Source organism: Salmo trutta, chromosome 25 (assembly GCF_901001165.1).
Source record: "Salmo trutta chromosome 25, fSalTru1.1, whole genome shotgun sequence".
NCBI classification, from domain to species: domain Eukaryota; kingdom Metazoa; phylum Chordata; class Actinopteri; order Salmoniformes; family Salmonidae; genus Salmo; species Salmo trutta.
The window spans coordinates 26,372,062-26,395,569 of NC_042981.1; the positions used below are offsets into that span (position 1 = coordinate 26,372,062).

Sequence of the window (23,508 nt, forward strand, 5' to 3'; positions counted from 1 at the left end):
TATATTTGCTGCCGTTGGCCTTGCGTACATATGTCCTTAGAATCCCAAGCAATTACATTTTTATGAGTGTTAAAGGAGCCATCTTTATTCTCTCCAACAAACGTGCAAGAACCATGCTTTCCTCAACTTCTTGCCGGTTGACGTTTGTCACGGGTCCTGGGGGCAGAACTGAGCGATTACTTTCTTAGGCCAGCTGCAAAGTCTAATTGGCTATATTGTAAAAATTCATGAAAACAAAACTGATGTTTTTGGTCTTAATTTCAGGTTAGAGTTAGCAGTGTGGTTCAGGGTGGTATTAAGGTTAGGTTTAAAATCAGATTTATGACAGTGGCTGTGCCAGCTAGTGACCTTGACTTCACAGAGCTGCCTCCAGAACAACATTCATGATGAAAACCTCTAACCTGCCAATTTCTTTCACATTGGTTGATAGACGGGGGCATATGTATCTACGTGCTACTCAATTATCTTAACCATCTGTAATTATTAGAAAAACAAAAACACTGAAGCCACAGCATAACCGAACACAAACTTAAGCTATTCTGTATGAAAATAAGCTCAATGTCTGACAAAAATCTAACCCCAGTTTAAGTTCAATCATCTTACATAGGCAACACACTTCCACTTGTACCATATGACCATACATCACACCATATCAATGGCCTTCATATACAGCCATTCCTAGTCATGTGGCTGAGGGACAAACCGATTCACATGATCTAATCTTTTGTCTGACTCAGCACAGGGATGTCCTTCAAGCAAAAAGAGACAGATTGATTTCCAGCCCTACTCAATGTAAAGGGAGTAATCGATTGTTCTACTTTTACAATTTCGCTACCAGTCACCCATTTTTAATCATTAACACTAAGAGAGGCCATTAAAGAATGAGAGGTGAGGAAGGATTGAAATAAAGAGGGAAAAGGATGACTTTCTATTGGTGAATTCAACCGTTGTCCAAAACGAGCCCAGGGCATTGTACTACTAGGGTGTACTAATACTGGAAGTGCTAGCTACACACAACATTCCCAGGAACGCTGAAGGGAACACTACTAAGCACATATCACCTCTGCTGGGAGCGTGGGCGGTGGGATGGGACATGATCTTCTCTTGACACCAGGCTCTCTTTCACAACACTGAGGTGCTTATAGGGGCCATCTGCAGTAGCTACATCCAGCGTTGGACTAATAAATTAATGTACCCATTGATTCTTAAAGAATATAACTTAGTTCAACTGTCGTACCCCATTAGAACTCAAAATAAGATTGTTTTACTCCAATGTTTGTAAACAAAGTAAATGTAAACAAACACTGTATAGCCTCAAAACATGGTTAAAACTTTCATTTTGATATCATGTTTATAGCTGTCTATGAATTTGAGAGTGGTTGAATTTTTCGAGACTCATCCCTCAGCTTTTTAACGAAACAGTGGTGGGGAGGACACTTATGGTTTCAATTGCCGCTTTAAACATTCAACTAACCCCTTTCTCCCTCTCCCATTCCTCCCTTCCCTACCTCCGTTTGTCTGTCTATAATCTATTTTGTCTGCTCTATACGGAGTGCTGATTTATGTTTATTAAACTCCACAATACCATGGACAAGGCTGGACAGTACTCACTACCTGTGTATATAGTAGTAGAGGTGTGTTGCTGTGGTATGTGTGTGGCAGGTTGGGGCACTTTACAGTATGTTTCACAGTGCTGGATGACACAGGAATGACCCTGGACTCTTTGCATAAGGCAAAGCAGACGATTCCACTGAAGCCCAGACTGGTTTGCATGAGGGCTTTTACTGTAGTGCATGCAAATGGACGCCAGTTCTTCTGTCAGGGCAAAGGGCCATGTTCAGATTACCTGAGCCTAACCAATGTGCTTATTGCCAAATTATGTTTCCCATCCAAAACGACTGTGTATTGTTATTCTGCATCTGACTGTTCACCTTGCTTTGTCAAAAAAAAATAGTTGACCAATATGTATAAACCAAATCCACTGCACTCGGCTCCCTTCTTTTAAAGAGAGAGGGAGTCCAGTCTCAAAGACGTTAAAAAGCCTGAGGTATTTTAGTGGGTCTGTCAGGAGGACAGGAGTGCTGTGGGCCTCCCTCAGCATGGCACGCTGCATGCCCATAAACAGACAGGGCAGGGCTTGACATGAAGGTGGACCGATTTTTTTACTTGTCCGAAAGCTCAAGTCACTTGTCCCTCTCCCAGAAATAGTCTCACACCATGGGCCAAAAAGGTGACAAAAAATGGTGTTGTATGATGCAAATAACTATTTCACAAAATAACCTTTATTATTATAACTGGTATTGACAATTGAAGGTTGCTGGTCACTTATCCCATGTATTATATCTCTTGCTGTTGTGGTCTTGGGAAAGGCACTTAACCCTCCACAAAGTAAAACACTGCATTGGATTGGCTACTGTATAAAACATATGTGGTCCGTCAACCCTCCATATGGAGAGCTACTGGGTGTGCAGGCTTTTGATCCAACCCTGTTCAAACACACCAGACTTATTCTAAGTATACTTTGTCAGAATTACATGGCCAGTATTGAAGAGGAAAAATCCTAGCCAATTTTGAGCGCTTGAGAGACGGTTTTACAATCGGTGTATTCAGCATTGAATTCATCAACTGCGCACCCGCATCAACTGCTTGTCAGCCATTTGCGAGTGCCGGTGGAAAGCTACACTACATGACCAAAAGTATGTGGACACCTGCTCATTGAACATCTCATTCCAAACTTATGGGCATTAATATGGAGTTGGTTCCCCTTTGCTGCTATAACAGCCTCCGCTCTTCTGGGAAGGCTTTCCACTAGATGTTGGAACATTGCTGTGGGGAATTGCGTCCATTCAGCCACAACAGCATTAGTGAGGTCGGGCACTGATGTTGGGCGATTAGGCCTGGCTCATAGCAGGCTTTCCATTTCATCCCAAAGGTGTTCGATGGGGTTGTCAGGGCTCTGTGCAGCCAGTCAAGTTCTTCCACACCGATCTCGACAAACCATTTCTGTATGGACCTCGCTTTGTGAATGGGGGCATTATCATGCTGAAACAGGAAAGGGCATTCCCCAAACTGTTGCCACAAAGTTGGAAGCACAGAATCGTCTAGAATGTCATTGTATGCTGTAGCGTTAAGATTTCCCTTCACCAGAACTAAGGAACCTAGCTCAAACCATGAAAAACAGCCCCAGATCATTATTCCTCCTCCACCAAACTTTACAGTTGGCCCTATGCATTAGGGCAGGTAGCATTCTCCTGGCATCCGCCAAAACCGGATTTGTCCACTGGACTGCCAGATGGTGAAGCGTGATTCATTACTCCAGAGAATGCGTTTCCACTGTACCAGAGTCCAATGGTGGCGGGCTTTATACCACTCCAGGCGACGCTTGGCATTGCGCATGGTGATCTTAGGCTTGTGTGTGGCTGCTCGACCATGGAAACCCATTTCATTAAGCTCTCGACAAACAGTTATTGTGCTGTTTCCAGAGGCAGATTGAAACGCAGTAGTGAGTGCTGGTCAACATAGGAGACGATTTTTACATACTACGCGCTTCAGCACTTGGCGATCCCATTCTATGAGTTTGTGTGGCCTACCACTTCGCGGCTGAGCCTTTGTCGCTTCTAGACGTTTCCACTTCACAAAAACAGCGCTTCCAGTTCTAGCAGGGCAGAAATTTGCCGAACTAGAAAGGTGGCGCACACACACACACAGTGTATTTTAGGACATCAAACAGGACAATGACATTAATGCAAGCTAATAAATAAATAGTTAACTAGGGAGATAGCCAACTCAAAACATTGTGTAGTTTGGCTGTTATCTGTGCAAATCTCTCTCCCCCCATCTCGCAACGGCCCACTGGCACACACACGCAGGTGATGCACACACCATGACTTTTCCAGGATTTCCATTGCTAAAATTAGCTATAACGGAGCAAATAACTCACTAGCAATGAATATCAACAAATGTGCAAACGCGGCTCGCATTGATCTCAAAAACGCATCTCGCGACTGCATGATTGAAAGACCGCTTGTGCCTGTCAATGCAGGCCTACAATAATTACACTCTGGTGCAATCTGCAGCGATTAGGAGAACAGTGACCAAAACACTGTATCCAGAGGACATTGATCCAATTCAGAACGAGTAAGCTAATTTGATAGTGATTTTTTTGTGAATGTATTTATTTGTGCATTTGGACAATTTAAATCTACAATCTGCTTGTACAACAATTGTTTTTACTGCCTAGGGCAAGCCGACAAGCTTTAAAGTCGAGCCCTGCAGGGTCTCCTCACCTGCTGGTCCAGCGGGGAAGTTCTTCAGGGAGGGTCTCTCCACCAGCGTGTAGGACTCCCCCACAACAAACACCTTGTAGAGCACCGCGTTGTGGTTGATGAAGCTCTGGATCACACATGGAGGCTTCACGCCCTTCAGGTCCTCCTCACTGAAAATGATGGCCATCTGTGGAGGGAGAAGAGGTCATCAATACATTTAGAATTTTATTTCAACCAATAACCTGCTCACATACCATGCAATCCATCCAACCAGTTTACGGCCTTGACTTGTTCAATGAGAAAAAGATGGCGCCGACAGATAGGGAAGCCGTGCTTCTAGCTCCTAAGCAAATAACCTCTCACTGACAGGAAAATAATCTCTCACTCAACGTCAACAAAAGAGCTGAACGTGGACTTCAGGAAACAGCAGAGGGAGCCCCCCCATCCACATCAATGGGACTGTAGTGGAGAATGTGGAAAGCTTCAAGTTCCTCTGCATACACATCACTGACAAACTGAAATGGTCCACCCACACAGACAGTGGAGAATGAGGAAATTTGGCTTGGCACCTAAAACCCTCAAACTTTTACAGCTGCACAATTCAGAGCATCCTGTCGGGCTGTATCACCGTCCGGTACAGCAACTTCACCGGCCGCAACCGCAGGGCTCCCCAGAGGGTGGAGCGGTCTGGCCCAACGCATCACCTGGGGCAAACTACCTGCCCCCCAGGACACCTATAGCACCCGATGTACAGGAAGGCCCAAAAAAATCAAGGACAAGAACCACTCGAGTCACTGCCTGTTCACCCCGCTATCATCCAGAAGGTGAGGTCAGTATAGGTGCATCAAAGCTGGGACAGACTGAAAAACAGCTTCTATCTCAAGGCCATCAGACTTAAATAGCCATCACTAGCACCTTAGAGGCTTCTGCCCTATATACATAGACTTGAAATCATTGGCCACTTTAATAATGGAACACTAGTCACTTTAATAATGTTTACATATTTTGCATTACTCATCTCATATGTATATTTGGGGCGGCAGGGTAGCCTAGTGGTTAGAGCATTGGGCTTCTAACCAAAAGGTTGCAAGTTCGAATCCCCGAGCTGACAAGGTACAAATCTGTCGTTCTGCCCCTGAACAAGGCAGTTAACCCACTGGCCGTCATTGAAAATAAGAATTTGTTCTTAACTGACTTGCCTAGTTAAAGGTAAAAAAACAATTTAAAAAAAAACAATACTGTATTCTATTATACTGTATTTTAGTCTATGCCGCTCAGATATTGCTCATCCAAATATTTAGATATTCTTAATTACATTCCTTTACTTTAGATGTGTGTATTATTGTGAAATTGTTAGATATTACTTGTTAGATATTACAGCACTGTTGGAGCTAGAAACACAAGCATTTCACTACAGCCACAATAACATCTGCTAAACATGTGTATGTGACCAATACATTTTGATATATGAATATTGACTAACGGACAAGCAGCTACTGATTTTGGCAGGGCTGCCACAGTCAGAGAACTCTAGTGTGTTTGATGATGTAGTTTGGTGCAGTGTTAAATGATTATCTAGTTAAAGACACTAATGGATTACAGGGATTTAGCGAATGATCGAGGGTGTGACTAATCTGTGACCCTAAGCGCTTCATGACCCTGGTGGCTCTTACCTCGTGGGAGTTGGTTCCATGGGCTACTCGTGTTTTGCAAACTGATAGACGGAGGGAGAGAAAGAAGAACAGGTTGAGAATGTTAGTGAAGAAACCACACTTCCCCAATGACCTGAGTGTTGAGAAAAAACATGACCGTCACAAGATGACAACAGGTTACTTCCACACTGACCGCAACTTTCAAAACCACCTCCATAAATGGATGTCGGCAGACATGAATTGTGTGGAAATTGGCCATACAAGATGGTTTAAAAGTAACTGAGGGTTAGAAAAAAAACAAGTCTAAAAATAAACTTCTTAGATAGCTATTGTTCATCACTGAAGAGTAATCATGATTAGAAATAAACTAATTGCTGTGTAGCTTATAAGTGTGGATACTAAAACCAGGTTTGTTTATAGAGATTTGGGCAGTTTTCTTTCACTGTTGAATTTTTTTTTTATTTAACAAAGCTAGGAAGATGGACCATGTATAATATGGGTTGAGTCAGAGATTTGGATATAATGACGAGATACCCATGTCTCCACCCTAACAATGGGATTCATTGTCCCCAGATCGGAACGGCGGGCTGTCCAGTTCCCGCCTATTCCTCTCTTTGGATTGGTGGATACATCTAATTATTTTAATACTTTTTTGAATATTCGATGAGGGGTGTTGACGTCAACTGCCTGTATTAAATGGAGAGAGATGCTGTGCTACTAGCCTCATGTCATGAATATGCATAGTCAGAGTTAACTCCGATATAAAGTGTTTTTTCTCAGTTGCCGGGATGTCACGTCCTACTTATATCAGTACACTCGTAACAACCAAAGAATTACAGAACTTATATTCGAGCAAATAAATCTTGACATTTTTTGCAAATTCGACACTCATTGACCTCCATACACAAACTCCTCGTTTGGTGAGCGAAAGAAACGAAACAATGTCACCTGCTGGAGAAGACAGATTTTTGTCCCAGTTATGCATCTCGCGCTCTGGTCGAGTGACAATTCCTCTATCAAATAAAAAAAGGGAGGGACTTACTAAAGGGGAATGTGAGTCCATGCTTCTCAATCTGCTCCAGCGTGTCTGGACCACACTCAGTGTTCAGAACCATGAACGGGGGAGAGCAGATCCTCTTATCTGGTGAGAGAAGGATGGAGAGGGAGAGAAAGGAAAGAAGATGAGTACGAGAGTCGGATGGAAAACACCATCTCAATATCAGTGAATCTGTTGAATGAAGAACATCCTTAAGTATGTCATTCAGAAGTTGACTATAGACTTTCTTTGTTACAGCATGACTAACCAAGAAGACTCAAACACAGAAACTTAAAGCACATTGACTGATGTATTCTCTCAGAGATAGCTAGGTTTTTACCTGTGACCCTACTCAGACAGCCAAAACAATAAGAGAGCGACTTGTCATCGGAGCCATATACTACATACAGTTTAAGTCGGAAGTTTACAAATACCAAAGCCAAATACATTTAAACTCAGTTTTTCACAATTCCTGACATTTAATCCTAGTAAAAATTCCCTGTTTTAGGTCAGTTAGGATCACCACTTATTTTAAGAATGTGAAATGTCAGAATAATAGTAGAGAGAATGATTTTTTTCAGCTTTTATTTATTTCATCACATCGCCAGTGGGTCAGAACTTTACATACACTCAATTAGCATTGTCTTTAAAATTGTTCAACTTGGGTCAAACGCTTTAGGTAGCCTTCCACAAGCTTCCCACAATAAGTTGGGTGAATTTTGGCCCATTCCTCCTGACAGAGCTGGTGTAACTGAGTCAGGTTTGTAGGCCTCCTTGCTCGCACACGCTTTTTCAGTTCTGCCCACAAATTTTCCACAGCATTGATGTCAGGGCTTTGTGATGGCCATTCCAATACCTTGACTTTGCTGTCCTTAAGCCATTTTGCCACAACTTTGGAGGTATGCTTGGGGTCATTGTCCATTTGGAAGACCCATTTGCGACCAAGCTTTAACTTCCTGACTGATGTCTTGAGATGTTGCTTCAATATATAAACATACTTTTCCTGCCTCATGATGCCATCTATTTTGTGAAGTGCACCAGTCCCTCCTACAGCAAAGCACCCCCACAACATGATGCTGCCACCCCTGTGCTTCACGGTTGGGATGGTGTTCTTTGGCTCGCAAGCCGCCCCCTTTGTCCTCCAAACATAACGATGGTCATTAAGGCTAAACAGTTCTGGCTTTTTTATGGCGGTTTTGAAGCAGTGGCTTCTTCCTTGCTGAGTGGCCTTTCAGGTTATGTCCATATAGGACTCGTTTTACTGTGGATATAGATACTTTTGTACCTGTTTCCTCCAGCATCTTCACAAGGTCCTTTGCTGTTGTTCTAGGATTGATTCACACTTTTAGCGCCAAAGTACATTCATCTCTAGGAGACAGAACGTGTCTCCTTCCTTAGCGGTATGACGGCTGCGTGGTCCTATGGTGTTTATACTTGCGTACTATTGTTTGTACAGATGAACGTGGTACCTTCAGGCGTTTGGAAATTGCTCCCAAGGATGAACCAGACTCAAATAATGTCAATTAGCCTATCAGAAGCTTCTAAAGCCATGACATAATTTTCTGGAATTTTCCAAGCTGTTTAAAGGCACAGTCAATTTAGTGTATGTAAACTTCTGACCCACTGGAATTGCGATACAGTGAACTATAAGTGAAATAATCTGTCTGTAAACAATTGTTGGAAAAATTACTTGTGTCATGCACAAAGTAGATGTCCTAACCGACTTGCCAAAACTATAATTTGTTAACAAAGAATTTGTGGAGTGGTTGAAAAACGAGTTTTAATGACTCCAACCTAAGTGTATGTAAACTTCCGACTTCAACTGTACGTGGTTTGAGAAGTTAGCAAGGTAAATTTGATCAACTGAGTTCAACTCAGAAATGCCAGTACCACGAAAAAAGCTCACCATTTAGCCAGGCACATTTCTATGGTAATTTAGCAGACGGTCTTATCCAGAGCGACTTACAGGAAGGTACTCCTGCATTAATAAGCACACCAAAGATGGCATCAACAATAAGTAATAAAATAAAGATGGCACTTCTAAGCCCATTTCACACCATAGCTTGTTGAATTTGCAAGGTAACTGTTCTTCCATTTTGGCACAAATTAAATTGTGGAACTGACTCGCCCATAGATTGATGCTTCAGTAATGTCTCAATCGAGAGTTCGGAGTTCGACTAGCCACCTGCGGCATGCATGTGCAGTTACAAGCCTGCTAGAGTTAGTGGCAGGCAGACGAGCAATATCCACCGTCATAGTACGGAAGAAGCCTGAGCTGGAATGTGAAGCTAACTGAAGCTTTAGAAAACCCTGAGTAGATCTAACTTACATCATAGTATACCTCTCTGATGACAGAGACAGAAGGCCATGCTATTTCAGAAAAACACACACCATTGGTGTGCATGTCAGTACACCGACATCACTCCTTTCCTTTCATCCCTACAGCTGGATTAGAGAACAAACACCAAACACACAGCCGCCACCTGAGGGAGGAGCAGAGGAGAGAGAGAGAGAGAGGAGCACAGTCTCTTGTTCAAATAAATAAACCAGGAAGCTGCCAACCCTGCTTGGTCTGGCCTGCTACACCCGGAGAACATACAACACAGAGACACCACTGCACCAGACAGACAGAACAGGAACAGACAGAGAAACAACAAAGACTACTAGACAGACAACATTATACACAAGACAAGTCCACAGTTCTTACAAAAGCAGTCAGGTGTACATGCAGTGCATGTACAGTACAGATACACAGGATGGGTGTGTTTGTCAAACACAGACGCTAGCACTTTGGGATATCAAATAAGAGCATAATTCTCATGTTTACATCATGCCCTGATGCGGTGGCTGTCTCACCATCTCCTGTGATAAGGCTTGATTTAAGAGGTTCTGACACCCCAGGAAACAACAGACAAACATCCTGCAGCTACAACACAGCAAACCTCCCCTAATGTTAAGCCTATATTTAAGTTCTGGCGCTCTGCTGCAATTTTCTGGCTATTGGAGATAAGGTGGCTTGTGAGATATTGCCACAAGAAATGGCAAACCAAACACTGGCATATTGGTGCAGATGACAAAACACAATACAAAACGCTAGTGTTTGTGTTGCGTGGGCAATGTAATATCAGTGCTTCCGGTGAGTTGTGCTGAGGTCCGTTAAATTCCACAGGCCTGTAATACACTGGCTACAGCACCCTGCATGCTGCTGAGCTGTGGTCAGAGAGACTACCCAGACACAGCTCAATGATCCCATCGTGGAAGTGTGATGTGTACACTACACACAAAGACTTGCGCATTTGACACGCCATGGAGTGAAAGTCAAGGCCACGAGCAGCTGACTCAGGAGGGGAGGAGTGACTGGAGGAAGTAGGGGGGTCACCAGGGCAACGTCTTTTGAGTGGCAGAGAGTCAAGGAACGGGTCCGCTTCCCGTTTTGCCGGCTCCGTTGTTCAGCATTTAATAGGCTACATTACATGCGGTGCCAATCACAATCCACTGATACTCCACTGTAGGTTCTTTTCAAACCAAAAACATACACAACCTGTCTTCATTTAAAAGAATCAACAAAAAAACATTATAGAATTATGAACCCAACGAATACAAGTTAAAATAAACACATACGGTTGCTTTCAGACTGATTTTATGGTTGCTAAACATAGAACAAGAAAAAAGGACCCAGTCACAAACAAACACAATTGTTAATACAAGACAATTGATTCTGCTCTGTGCTCCTTAACTTGTACGTCTGTGGTGCTCCTGTTCTGTTCTGTTCTGTTCTGTCAGTGGAGACGTAGCAGCAGCCTAGGAGTGTGATGAAGAGCCGTGAAGGGTTTACCCATCACCCCACTGAGCGGAGCTCCAAATTCACACTCACCGACTGTCACGCCGCTGTTGTTATGGGAGAGGTGGTAAGAACGTCAGACTAACGTCATTCAAAAACAACCCAAAGACCCAACAACACGTATTTGAGTTGTGAGAATAGACTAAAACACATTGTAAATCCAAAAAGGCTTCCCATACTTTGGATATCTCCTGTCCTGACTTGAGCAAACAAAAAGACTAAAAGGCACGGTTAGAAGCTTTGGGCCTAGCGAGAGGAGGGGATATGACGATGGTAGTGATGGTGAGTCTGTTATGTGTTGGTGTCATGCTTGGGCCTGGCCGTTTGCTCCCCTGCACTTCGAGCCAATCTCTTCCTCTGTCTAAACACTGTGTGCTCTCAGCAGACCCGCTGGAGCCACAGGATGTCGGTCCGACTCGGAGTAGCACGGCATACAGCACAGGCTGGCCTGGCGCCCTTGAACCATTCAGGGGGTGGGGATCCAGACTAGGACCGTACCAGACCCAATCCTACCAATTAAAATGGAGAAGTTCTCATTTTAAAGGATGTCATCACTAGGGTTTGATCCATAAGGTACAGAGCAGGACAGACTTAAGGTGGCCTGTGAGTGGACTGTTCATACCAGGCACTGGTGAAGTCTTTCCATACAGGCAAGCAGCCACCAGTGAAACTGAGCCTCACATATTCTTTGCAAAAGTTATTATCAGCATTATCAGAGGATCATGAAGTAGGCCTATACTGATACAATTCCAGTATTGACAATAGATCGAAATGTAATGTTGCTATTCAGGGCTACATTCTAGTAACACAGCATTCTGGAACATACTCCATATTCAGAATCTAGAATGTTCTATATCCTGCTGTGAGGAGCTGCTGTGACTCATTATTCATCTCTAATCACAGACAATAATGCTATTGATCTTTGTGAGAGGACAGCCCCTGACTCGACGTCGTAGAGCATCTCCGCAAACGTTTGATTACCTTCATCAAATCAGACAGACCAGATCCATAACGGAACAGTGAACTGCATTGAAGGCAGTTGTTGTGTAAGCAAGGCAATCAATCATAGTCCTTTTTATTCAGCCCATGCTGACTGTTCTGCGCTGGGTTTGGGGCCTGGATGTGTGCGGTCCTCAGCAGTCACTCCTGGCTGTTTTTCTTTAATATGCTGCGCCTTTGTTTAAATATTGATTCCTCGCATCAGCAGGACAATTGTTATTGTTGGTCGCATTTGAACCACGGCAACTAAGGCGAGGATTTATGTGAACATTAAATACTCCCCACATAACAAAGCACTCTACCATAATCCAGTTAAATACCCCGAGCCTAGTTCAGTTCGATTCCACAAAAACATATCTTAATTTAAGGGTGTCCCAGTTCCTTTCTTTTGAAGTGGAAAAGAAATACCAAGATGAAGAGCCCCAAGAATGAGATCCTTCACATTATACAACCTGACAACTGTTGCCATCTTTACAAACACCAAGTGAAATATCAAGGCAGCAAAGCTGACTTCTAAACAGAAAAGAGTGGATTCCACCACCTAAAGTAAACAACTGCCCTGCTCTGTTTCACAAGAGAAACACAAAACCGACGTAGACAATACTCTGGAATGCTGATGAGCTGAACCATGAGTCATGTGGTGGAGGAAACCAGTGGGACCAGGAGAACTAACCCGTCTAGTTATTTAGACAAACCCCTGCCTGCACAATGCTGCACAGACACTGTACAGAGCTGCCTACTGATCCCCACATTCTCCAAGTACAGTTAGGGAAGTTTCAAGGCCCAGTGCAGTCAAAAACGGGATTTTCCTGCATTTTATATATATTTCTACACTATGAGGTTGGAATAATACTGTGAAATTGTGAAAATTATAATGCAAGAGCTGTTTGAAAAGATCACCTGGAATTTCAGCTTGTTTTGGCAGGATGGAGTTTTGGCCTGCCTGGTGACATCAGGTGGTAAATTAGATAATAGACCAATCAAAAAGAGAGTTCAAAACCTCTATGTCAATAACAGCTAGTTTTTAGTTTCCCCCTCTCCACTCAGACCACTCCCAAAATTCTTGCTTGAGAAATTGCTCTTTGCTAAGAAGCCATTTTTGTTTCTTTTTTACCAATTATCGGGAGAGGCGAAGGTCGAATCATGCGTCCTCCGAAACAAGACCCGCCAAGCCGTGCTTCTTAAGACCCGCTCTTAAGACCTGCTAACCTGTAAGCCAGCTGCACCAATGTGTCGGAGGAAACACTGTTCAACTGGGGACTGAACTCAGCCTGTAGGCGCCCGGCCCGGCCCGCCCCCTCCCCCAACCCCGGACGAGGCTGGGCCAATTGTGCTCCGCCCTATGGGACTCCCGGTCACTGCCGGTAATGACACAGTCTGGGATGGAACCCCATGCTGTAGTGACGCCGTAACACGGCGATGCATAACCTTAGACCGCTGCGCCACTCGGGAGGCACTCTTTTTGACCATTTTAATTTAAAACAAACACAGTAATGTACTTAAATTGTTACCAGCTGCATTGGACCTTTATAATGTATCAGCTTAAAAGCAAACACACACACACACCTCTAGTGCTTCCTCCTATTGAGCAATACTCTCAGCCAGCCCTCTGACCATGGCAGGCTCGCCACAGCCTCTGGGACTGGGGACTGGTTGCCTTGGCAGCCAGCACTGCACTGTGGCTCCATGGTCTCCACTGATAAGGAGGAGGAAGTGGCCGTGGCAGACTGTGCGCTTTGGACTTTCCCCTCTCTACGACACCCCTCCCCCTCCATGTTCCCACCAGCAACTGTTGATGACTACTGAAACTAACCATTTTTTTCTTGTCGTGATGTGATCTAGGACTGACAGTGTCCATTCCAACATCTGAGTTGAACCTTTTTCTGAGAGTAAAAACAGCATCAGGAGTACCAAAAGGTACACCACATCAGCTCAAATAGATCTAGTCACTCAATAACAACAGGCTGCAAACAGATGCATCACATCCTAATAGCAAGCTAATTATCTTACAATGTCTAATGAGTAAGCCCCCCCTCACACGAGAGCCAGTGGGACAGACAGAGGCTCTCCTCAATTCAGGCAACTTACAGCTTACAAGCTCTGTTACATAAACATGTCTGTTTGTATAAAAACTGACATTTTTTACATTTATTTTGTGGCGTTGACACCACGAGCACTGCACAACCACACACCAAAATGTGTACACGTGCCGACACACACACACACACGCACGCACACACACACGCGCACGCTCGGCCCCTCCACCTGTGTGTGGTGCATGCAGTACGGCAGGGTCTGCATGTTGTAACGGCTACAGGTTTATGTCCCATGCCATGTTCTCAGTTAACGAACAGCGGATGAGAAAGGTCTCCTGCTGATAATGTGCTGTCAGTCCACTGCTCTGCTCCAGTCTCTGGACCCTGACCAGCATATGGCTCCTGTGACAGAAAATCTAGGTGCCGCTGGCCTGCCTTCTCTAACTAATGGAGCTTTAGTCCATCCCTGGATACAATACACACTCTGGCAGAGGCAGGAGCCAGGTTCACAGAGGGGAGAGAGGAGGCGGGATGGTGCTGTCATGGTGGGAGGAATACAATTGTGTTACGCTCCTCCACTGCCTGCGTAACACATCTGGTAGGATGCAGAAAATAATATTATTGAACTACGGGGTGACGCACGATCCATCACTGAAATACATAACACCACCTCCTCCTAGACACTTTCTCAGAAACTAAACCAAAAAGGTCTGTCATCACAACCAATCCTTGACCCAACAGATTACTGATTCACACCTCTCTGGCATTTTCTGTCGTCTAGGCCTGGCACTGGGGATGATTTTGGGAGTTAAATCATTCTCAGCCCATTTGTGATACACTGCCAGTGTTGCAGTGTGTGTGTGTGTGAGATGCTACCTTGCATACAGTCCTCTATCCGATGGATGAGCTGGTAGGACTTGCAGCGGTCCAGCAGGGTTCTGATTGCTGGGAGGGGGTCCAGCACGATGGTCTCAGGGTGGGCATCAATGTAGTCCTGAAACACACAGCGGGAAGATGAGGTAGTCTAGACACACAGCGTAATACAGACACTTCACAGTAGGCCATGGATGTGTATTTCCATCATGCCCACTGTGGTGTGTGTGTGTGTGTGTGTGTGTGTGTCATCATGCTCGCAGGCCAGTGGGTTACATCACTGTGCCCTGCATGGCAGGCTGTTAGGTCAGCGTGAGGTTTACTGATTTATATAACTACACGCCAGCCCCCACCCTCCTCTCCCCTCTCCACTATCCACTCCACCCCCCGTCTCCACCCTCCTCTCCACTCCCCTCTCCTCTCCCCACTCCCCTCCCCTCTCGTCTCCACCCTCCGTCTCCACCCTCCTCTCCACTCCCGTCTCCCCACTCCGTCTCCACTCCCCACTCCCGTCTCCACCCTCAGTCTCCACCCTCCTCTCCCCGTCTCCACCCTCCTCTCCCCGTCTCCACCCTCCTCTCCCCGTCTCCACCCCCCCCTCCCCACTCCACCCTCCTCTCTACCCTCCGTCTCCCCGTCTCCACCCTACGTCACCCCGTCTCCCCCCTACGTCTCCCCCCTACGTCTCCACACTCCCCGTCTCCACCCTCCTCTCCACTCCCGTCTCCCCACTCCACCCTCTACTCCCATCTCCACCCTCCTCTCCACACTCCCCGTCTCCACCCTCCTCGTCTCTACACTCCACCCTCCATCCCCGTCTCTACCCTCCTCTCCCCGTCTCTACCCTCCTCTCCCCGTCTCTACCCTCCTCTCCCCGTCTCTACACTCCCCATCTCCGCTCCCCGTCTCTACACTCCACCCTCCTCTCCCCGTCTCTACACTCCACCCTCCGTCTCCCCAGCTCCCCTTCTCCACCCTCCGTCTCCCCCCTCCTCTCCACCCTACACTCCCGTCTCCGTCTCCCCCCTCCACCCCCTCTCCGCCCCCCCGTCTCCGCCCTCCGCTCCCCGCCTCCACCCTCCCTCTCTCTCTCCACCCTCCACTCCCGTCTCCACCCTCCGTCTCCGCTCCCCGTCTCTACCCTCCGCTCCCCGCCTCTACACTCCGCTCCCCGCCTCTACCCTCCGCTCCCCGTCTCTACACGCCACCCTCCGCTCCCCGTGTCTACCCTCCTCTCCCCGTGTCTACCCTCCTCTCCCCGTCTCTACCCTCCTCGTCTCCGCCTCCGCTCCCCGTCTCTACACTCCACCCTCCTCTCCTCCGTCTCCACCCTTTGTCTCCCCCCCTCCGTCTCCGCTCCCCGTCTCTACACTCCACCCACCACTCCCGTCTCCGTCTCCCCCCTCCTCTCGCCGTCTCTACCCTCCTCTCCCCGTCTCTACCCGTCTCTACCCTCCTCTCCGCTCCCCACCCTCCTCTCCGCTCCCCGTCTCCGCTCCCCGTCTCTACACTCCACCCTCCTCTCCAACCTCCGCTCCCCACCCTCCTCTCCGCTCCCCGTCTCCGCTCCCCGTCTCTACACTCCACCCTCCTCTCCCCCGTCTCCACCCTTTGTCTCCCCCTCCGTCTCCGCTCCCCGTCTCTACACTCCACCCTCCTCTCCACCCTCCACTCCCGTCTCCCCCCTCCTCTCCGTCTCCCCGTCTCCGCCCTCCGCTCCTCGTCTCCGCTCCCCGTCTCCGCCTCCACACGCCGCCCTCCGCCTCCACACGCCGCCCTCCACACGCCGCCCTCCGCCTCCACACGCCGCCCTCCGCCTCCACACGCCGCCCTCCGCCTCCACACGCCGCCCTCCGCCTCCACACGCCGCCCTCCGCTCCCCGTCTCTACACTCCACCCTCCTTCCCCCTCTCCCACACTCTCCATTTTCATCTCTGCCCAGTCCTTTCCTTCTGCCAGCCTCTCATCATCTCAGTCTTTTAGTTATTCTCTAACAGATGCTTTGGCCCACACATTATGCAAACTCAACACTCCCCCACCCCACAGTGAAATCTACATTTTTCATACATTAGGCTAAATTGCCTAACATAAAAATGCATCCACACACAGGCACAAAAATGCCCACGTACGTACAGACATTTAGTCAAACCCACACGTACGTACAGACATTTAGTCAAACCCACACGTACGTACAGACATTTAGTCAAACCCACACGTACGTACAGACATTTAGTCAAACCCACACGTACGTACAGACATTTAGTCAAACCCACACGTACGTACAGACATTTAGTCAAACCCACACGTACGTACAGACATTTAGTCAAACCCACACGTACGTACAGACATTTAGTCAAACCCACACGTACGTACAGACATTTAGTCAAACCCACACGTACGTACAGACATTTAGTCAAACCCACACGTACATACAGACATTTAGTCAAACCCACACGTACGTACACACATTTAGTCAAACCCACACGTACATACAGACATTTAGTCAAACACACACGTACGTACAGACATTTAGTCAAACACACACGTACGTACAGACATTTAGTCAAACACACATGTACGTACAGACATTTTTCCTTGGGACTAAACATCCATCTGCAAAGAGACTATGACTCCTGCCAGCGCTGATCAAAACATCCGTGCGGATACATAAGACAAACGTGTTGCGGTCAAAAGCTAAAGCCAAACTTATCTTCCAGTGGTTTAGAAGAACTGACAACTCCTGTGTACTTGGCCATCAATTTGCTGCTTTCTATCTCCTACACGTGTGTGTGAGAAAAGAGGGCGGGACAGAGTTGATTCCTTGATGGGAACTTGAGTTTCGGCAGTGTGTACTAGACATGGTTACCTATATACACAAAGAGAAATGGCAAACATATTTATTACGAATAACCTAATTCATTGGCCTACACTTGCTTTAGAGAAGGCCACTCAAGTCCAAGTGTTTAGTGGTGGTAGTCACAATACACAAGCACTAGCAGTGGTTGCATGTTGTGCAATAGAAGGCTGTTATGGGATTTTCCCCTATAAATCCTCTAAGTAAAAGAAGACTAATTTCACCTTAATCCACAGGAAATTGTTGGGTGCTGTTTACGATGGAAAAACAAAGCCTTACACAGTTAGAAGACCTATAATTAAGTTATGGTCTAAAGAAAGTGTGCAAACTATCGCGCAATGTTTGCACAATGAAGTAAGTCCTCATTCCCCAAACTACAGGATAAAGTGACAGTTCTGATCATTAATGTGGTTTGTTTCCATGCAACTGAAAGCCATGTTGTGTTATATGTGACGTTCAGTGGCAGGGTCAAAGTTCAACTCTAATCTCCCTGAGAGTGGCGTTTCTGATAGCAATACTAGCCCTTCACATGGCAGGACGGGAATAGTCCACAGTCACCTGCGGCAACGACCTAGTAGTATCATTTCAAGAGGTGGGGTCACTGACTGGCTATACTGATGGGTACAATAGCCTTGAGAGAGGAGGGGGATGGAATAGATACTGTATCTAACACTTTTTCAAGCACTGCTAGATCAATTCACACAAGAACACAAAGACAACCATCACCACACACACCTACATGACCCACACCTTTCAAAACACCCATTCATTTCAAACTGTTCCCGCGGCTACGTGAGAGACACAAAATGAGTGTGCAACATTCACAGCACTGGCTCTTCCGGTGATATACGGAAATGCATTACCACTTCCCCTTCTAATGAGCAAAACCACTTTAATGGCCAGACACGTTGTAGTGGTGAAATCGGTCTGTGGTGTTGTGGAATCACAGACAGTTGTGCTTCTCCCTTCCTTTTTACCCCCCCTCTATTCCACGCCCCTCTCCCCGAGGCGCACCTGCACTCTCTGCACCAGCAGGACTGAGTGTGTCTCGTTCTGGTCGGCCTCCAGGATCAGGTCGGTCAGTTTGTGGATGATGACGTCCAGGGGACCCTGCTCCTCCAGGGGCTGGCTCAGGTCCAGCTGAGGACAGACACAGGGGAGACGTCAGGGGTTAGAGGTCAGCAAGGAAACAAACAAGGAAAGCTACTGTACCACCACTGTAGCCATAACCCGTCTTTATTTTGTATATTTGACAGATATTTTTGGTAACACTCTTGGTAACCTATGTAGGCTGATGCAGTAGAGATACAGGACTAGCTTGGCCTCAGACTGAACAGTCAGAGTTATATGATAGGTCTGGCTCCTGTGGTCAGTAGAGTACAGTAGGTCGATACTGGTGTTGTGCATCCACTGGGGGAGTTATGTGGGTCAGCATACATACCCAGAGGATGGGGACACACACAAACCCTCTCACTAGAAGAGGAGACTGAATTGTGCCCCAAAGCCTCTTCTACTAGGGTACATGCTGTGCCCAAATCACAAGGAGCCTCTATTGTGATCTAAGCTGAATGGATCCACTGTAGTGTGAGGGAGGGTTCCAGTGTGTGTGTATGAGAGCGTATTCTGATTCTCTCCATCTCTGGGTTTGTGTGCTGTAGACCGTACCCATTTCTAAGTCCCTTTTATCAGCATGTCTGATTCCGCATTATGTCTGTATGCAACTGGGCACGCGTGTGTGAGGGGCCTTCAGCTGGGTTATCTTCAGCAGAGAGGCCATGCCTGAAGAAAAAGGGCCAATAATAGACCTATTTTGGACACACACACACACACACACACACACACACACACACACACACACACACACAGCAGAAGAAAAAAAATTCAGCCTAAGGCCCGGTTTACCGATAGCAATGGAACTTGGCTTATGAGTATTTTAACAATGGATCATTCCTACAAACTGCCCAAGATGCAACATGCATTTCCCAAAAGACCACAGTGACAACATTTGCAAGTGCATCGTGGGAGCATGTGCCGATACTGATAGGTTCGAAAGAAAGGCAGCGCTGCTCCATTCAAATCTTACATTAACATTATTCCACAATACTGATGACAGATCAGATGACAGCTCCTAGAGATATCACCTATGGCTGCAAATAATGAGGAAGGCTTATTCTAATGCCTTCAATATTACTTTTGTAATACAGTATATAACCTATCTTACAAACTAATAACAGTTTTTATTCAACCGTAAAATAAGTAACAGATCCATGGCCACATTGAGGTTACTATAACTATACATTTGTTCGTATGTAACGTTAATCATATGGAGCGTGCGTGTTCAAGATAGCATGCATACTGTAGGTTGTGGCGGATCTGTGGAGATATTCACAATTGCGGTAGTCTGTGGAATCTCGAACGGCATTGATCACTTGCAGCATGTACTATTGTTGTAATCTCAACTTCAAACCAGGTAATTTGGTTCTGCTATTTGGTTCTGCTATTTCCCTGTGGCTCAGTTGGTAGAGCATGGTGTTTTCAACGCCAGCATGGTGTGTGCAACGCCAGGGTTGTGGGTTCGATTCCCACGGTGTGCCAGTACAAGAACAAAAATGCATGAAATGAAATGTATGCATTCACTACTGTAAGTCGCTCTGGATAAGAGCGTCTGCTAAATGACTGAAATGTAAATGTAAATCATATTTGGCACATCATTGCACACGTTAAACCTCATGAAATATATTGGGGCAAACATTAGACAGTAGCCGACAACTAGCAAATTAGAACTCAATGGATTGAGGTCTATGTATCCTACTGTATTTATCTTTTAATGTAGTTATCGGTTTTCATCTAATTTTATAATTTGCTTGTTTATAACATTTGCAAAGAGATTGGCAACTTTGTTCTGCAGTTATCAGCAGTCACAGAGACAGAAAAACATCTTCATTCTATGTTTAGCGGAAATCTTCTGTGTAGGCTATGAAGTGAGGTGGAAGGGCAAAAAACAACAACAAAAAAGCATCCAACTACGCATTTAGCAGTTCTAAACTCAGCAACAAAAAAAAAGTCCCTTTTTCAGGACCCTGTCTTTCAAAGATAATTCGTAAAAATCACAATAACTTCACAGACCTCCACTGTAAAGGGTTTAACTTGTTATGGATAGGGGGCAGTATTTTCACGGCCGGATAAAAAAACGTACCCGATTTAATCTGGTTATTACTCCTGCTCAGAAACTAGAATATGCATATAATTAGTAGCTTTGGATAGAAAACACTCAAGTTTCTAAAACTGTTTGAATGGTGTCTGAGTATAACAGAACTCAAATGGCAGGCCAAAACCTGAGAAGATTCTGTACAGGAAGTACCCTGTCTGACCATTTCTTGGCCTTCTTTGTCATCTATATCCAAAACAGAGGATCTCTGCTGTAACATGACACTTTCTAAGGCTCCCATAGGCTCTCAGAAGGCGCCAGAACGTTGAATGATGACTCTGCGGTCTCTGGCTGAAAAACAGTAGCGCATTTGGATAGTGGTCGATCTGAGAACAACGTGCACGTGAAGAGGCCATTTTACATTTTCAGTCTTTGAACGAATTCAACGACTCCCGGTCGGAATATTAATCGCTATTTTACGAGAAAAATCGCATAAAAATAGATTTTAACTTCTCTAGGGCCAGTGGGACGATTTCGTCCCACCTACGTAACAGCCAGTGGAATCCCGTGGCGCGTTATTCAAATACCTTAGAAATGCTATTACTTCAATTTCTCAAACATATGACTATTTTACACCATTTTAAAGACAAGACTCTCATTAATCTAACCACACTGTCCGATTTCAAAAAGGCTTTACAACGAAAGCAAAACGTTAGATTATGTCAGCAGAGTACCCAGCCAGAAATAATCAGACACCCATTTTTCAAGCTAGCATATAATGTCACATAAACCCAAAACACAGCTAAATGCAGCACTAACCTTTGATGATCTTCATCAGATGACAACCCTAGGACATTATGTTATACAACACATGCATGTTTTGTTCAATCAAGTTCATATTTATATCAAAAACCAGCTTTTTACATTAGCATGTGACGTTCAGAACTAGCATACCCCCCGCAAACTTCCGGTGAATTTACTAAATTACTCACAATAAACGTTCACAAAAAACATAATTATTTTAAGAATTATAGATACAGAACTCCTCTATGCACTCGCTATGTCCGATTTTAAAATAGCTTTTCGGTGAAAGCACATTTTGCAATATTCTAAGTAGATAGCCCGGCATCACAGGGCTAGCTATTTAGAAACCCACCAAGTTTAGCACTCACCAAAGTCAGATTTACTATAAGAAAAATGTTATTACCTTTGCTGTTCTTCGTCAGAATGCACTCCCAGGACTTCTACTTCAATAACAAATGTTGGTTTGGTTCAAAATAATCCATAGTTATGTTCAAATATCCTCTGTTTTGTTGTGCGTTCAAGACACTATCCGAATGGTAAAGAAGGGTGACGCGCACAACGCATTTCGTGACAAAGAAATTCTAAATATTCCATTACCGTACTTCGAAGCATGTCAACCGCTGTTTAAAAACCAATTTTCATGCCATTTTTCTCGTAAAAAAGCGATTATATTCCGACCGGGAAAGCGTGTTTACGTTCAAAGAGAGAGAAAGTAAAAACATGGGATCCCCTCGTGCACGAGCCTCAGTCTGATGGTCCCCTGATAGAGCACTTACCAAAGGCGCTAAAGTTTTTCAGCCAGCGGCTGGAATTACATCATTCAGCTTTTTCCCGGGTTCTGAGAGCCTATGGGAGCCGTAGGAAGTGTCACGTTACAGCAAAGATCCTAAATGTTCAATAAACAGAGCCAAGAAGCCCAAGGAATGGTCAGAGAGGGTACTTCCTGTTTGGAATCTTCTCAGGTTTTTGCCTGCCATATGAGTTCTGTTATACTCACAGACACCAACAGTTTTAGAAACTTTAGGGTGTTTTCTATCCAAAGCCAATAATTATATGCATATTCTAGTTTCTGGGCAGTAGTAATAACCAGATTAAAATTGGGTACGTTTTTTATCCGGCCGTGTAAATACTGCCCCCTAGCCCTAACAGGTTAAACAGCTTTTGACATGATTCGAAGTACGGTAATGGAATATTTTGAAATTTGTCACGATACGCGTCCGCGCGTCACCCTTCGGATAGTGCCTTGAACGCACAAACAAAACGCCGCTATTTGGATATAACTATGGATTATTTGGAACCAAACCAACATTTGTTGTTGAAGTAGAAGTCCTTGGAGTGCATTCTGACGAAGAACAGCAAAGGTAATCCAATTTTTCTTATAGTAAATCTGAGTTTGGTGAGTACCAAACTTGGTGGGTGTCAAAATAGCTAGCCTGTGATGGCCGGGCTATCTACTCAGAATATTGCAAAATGTGCTTTCACCGAAAAGCTATTTTAAAATCGGACACCGCGATTGCATTAAGGAGTTCTGTATCTATAATTCTTAAAATAATTGTTATGCTTTTTGTGAACGTTTATCGTGAGTAATTTAGTAAATGCACCGGAAGTGTTCGGTGGGAATGCTAGTTCTGAACGTCACATGCTAATGTAAAAAGCTGGTTTTTGATATAAATATGTACTTGATTGAACAAAACATGCATGTGTTGTATAACATAATGTCCTAGGAGTGTCATCTGATGAAGATCATCAAAGGTTAGTGCTGCATTTAGCTGTGGTTTTGGTTTTTGTGACATTATATGCTAGCTTGAAAAATGGGTGTCTGATTATTTCTGGCTGGGTACTCTGCTGACATAATCTAACGTTTTGCTTTCGTTGTAAAGCCTTTTTGAAATCGGACAGTGTGGTTAGATAAAGGAGAGTTGTCTTTAAAATGGTGTAAAATAGTCATATGTTTGAAAAATTGAAGTTTTCGGATTTTCGAGGAGTTTGTATTTCGCGCC

At 45.2% G+C, this 23,508-nt stretch overlaps 1 protein-coding gene across 1 annotated transcript in view; it reads right to left on the reverse strand.

Annotated features, from left to right (window-relative positions):
- LOC115162264 (inositol-tetrakisphosphate 1-kinase) overlaps positions 1 to 23,508 on the reverse strand; it is a 58,747-nt gene that overhangs the window by 8,098 nt on the left and 27,141 nt on the right. The window contains exons 4-8 of the mRNA XM_029713414.1: positions 18,571 to 18,696; positions 14,706 to 14,823; positions 6,960 to 7,058; positions 5,939 to 5,979; positions 4,287 to 4,452 (exon numbers count right to left, since the gene is read on the reverse strand). Of these exons, the coding sequence (XP_029569274.1) occupies positions 4,287 to 4,452; positions 5,939 to 5,979; positions 6,960 to 7,058; positions 14,706 to 14,823; positions 18,571 to 18,696 (550 nt within the window). The remainder of the gene's footprint in view (positions 1 to 4,286; positions 4,453 to 5,938; positions 5,980 to 6,959; positions 7,059 to 14,705; positions 14,824 to 18,570; positions 18,697 to 23,508) is intronic.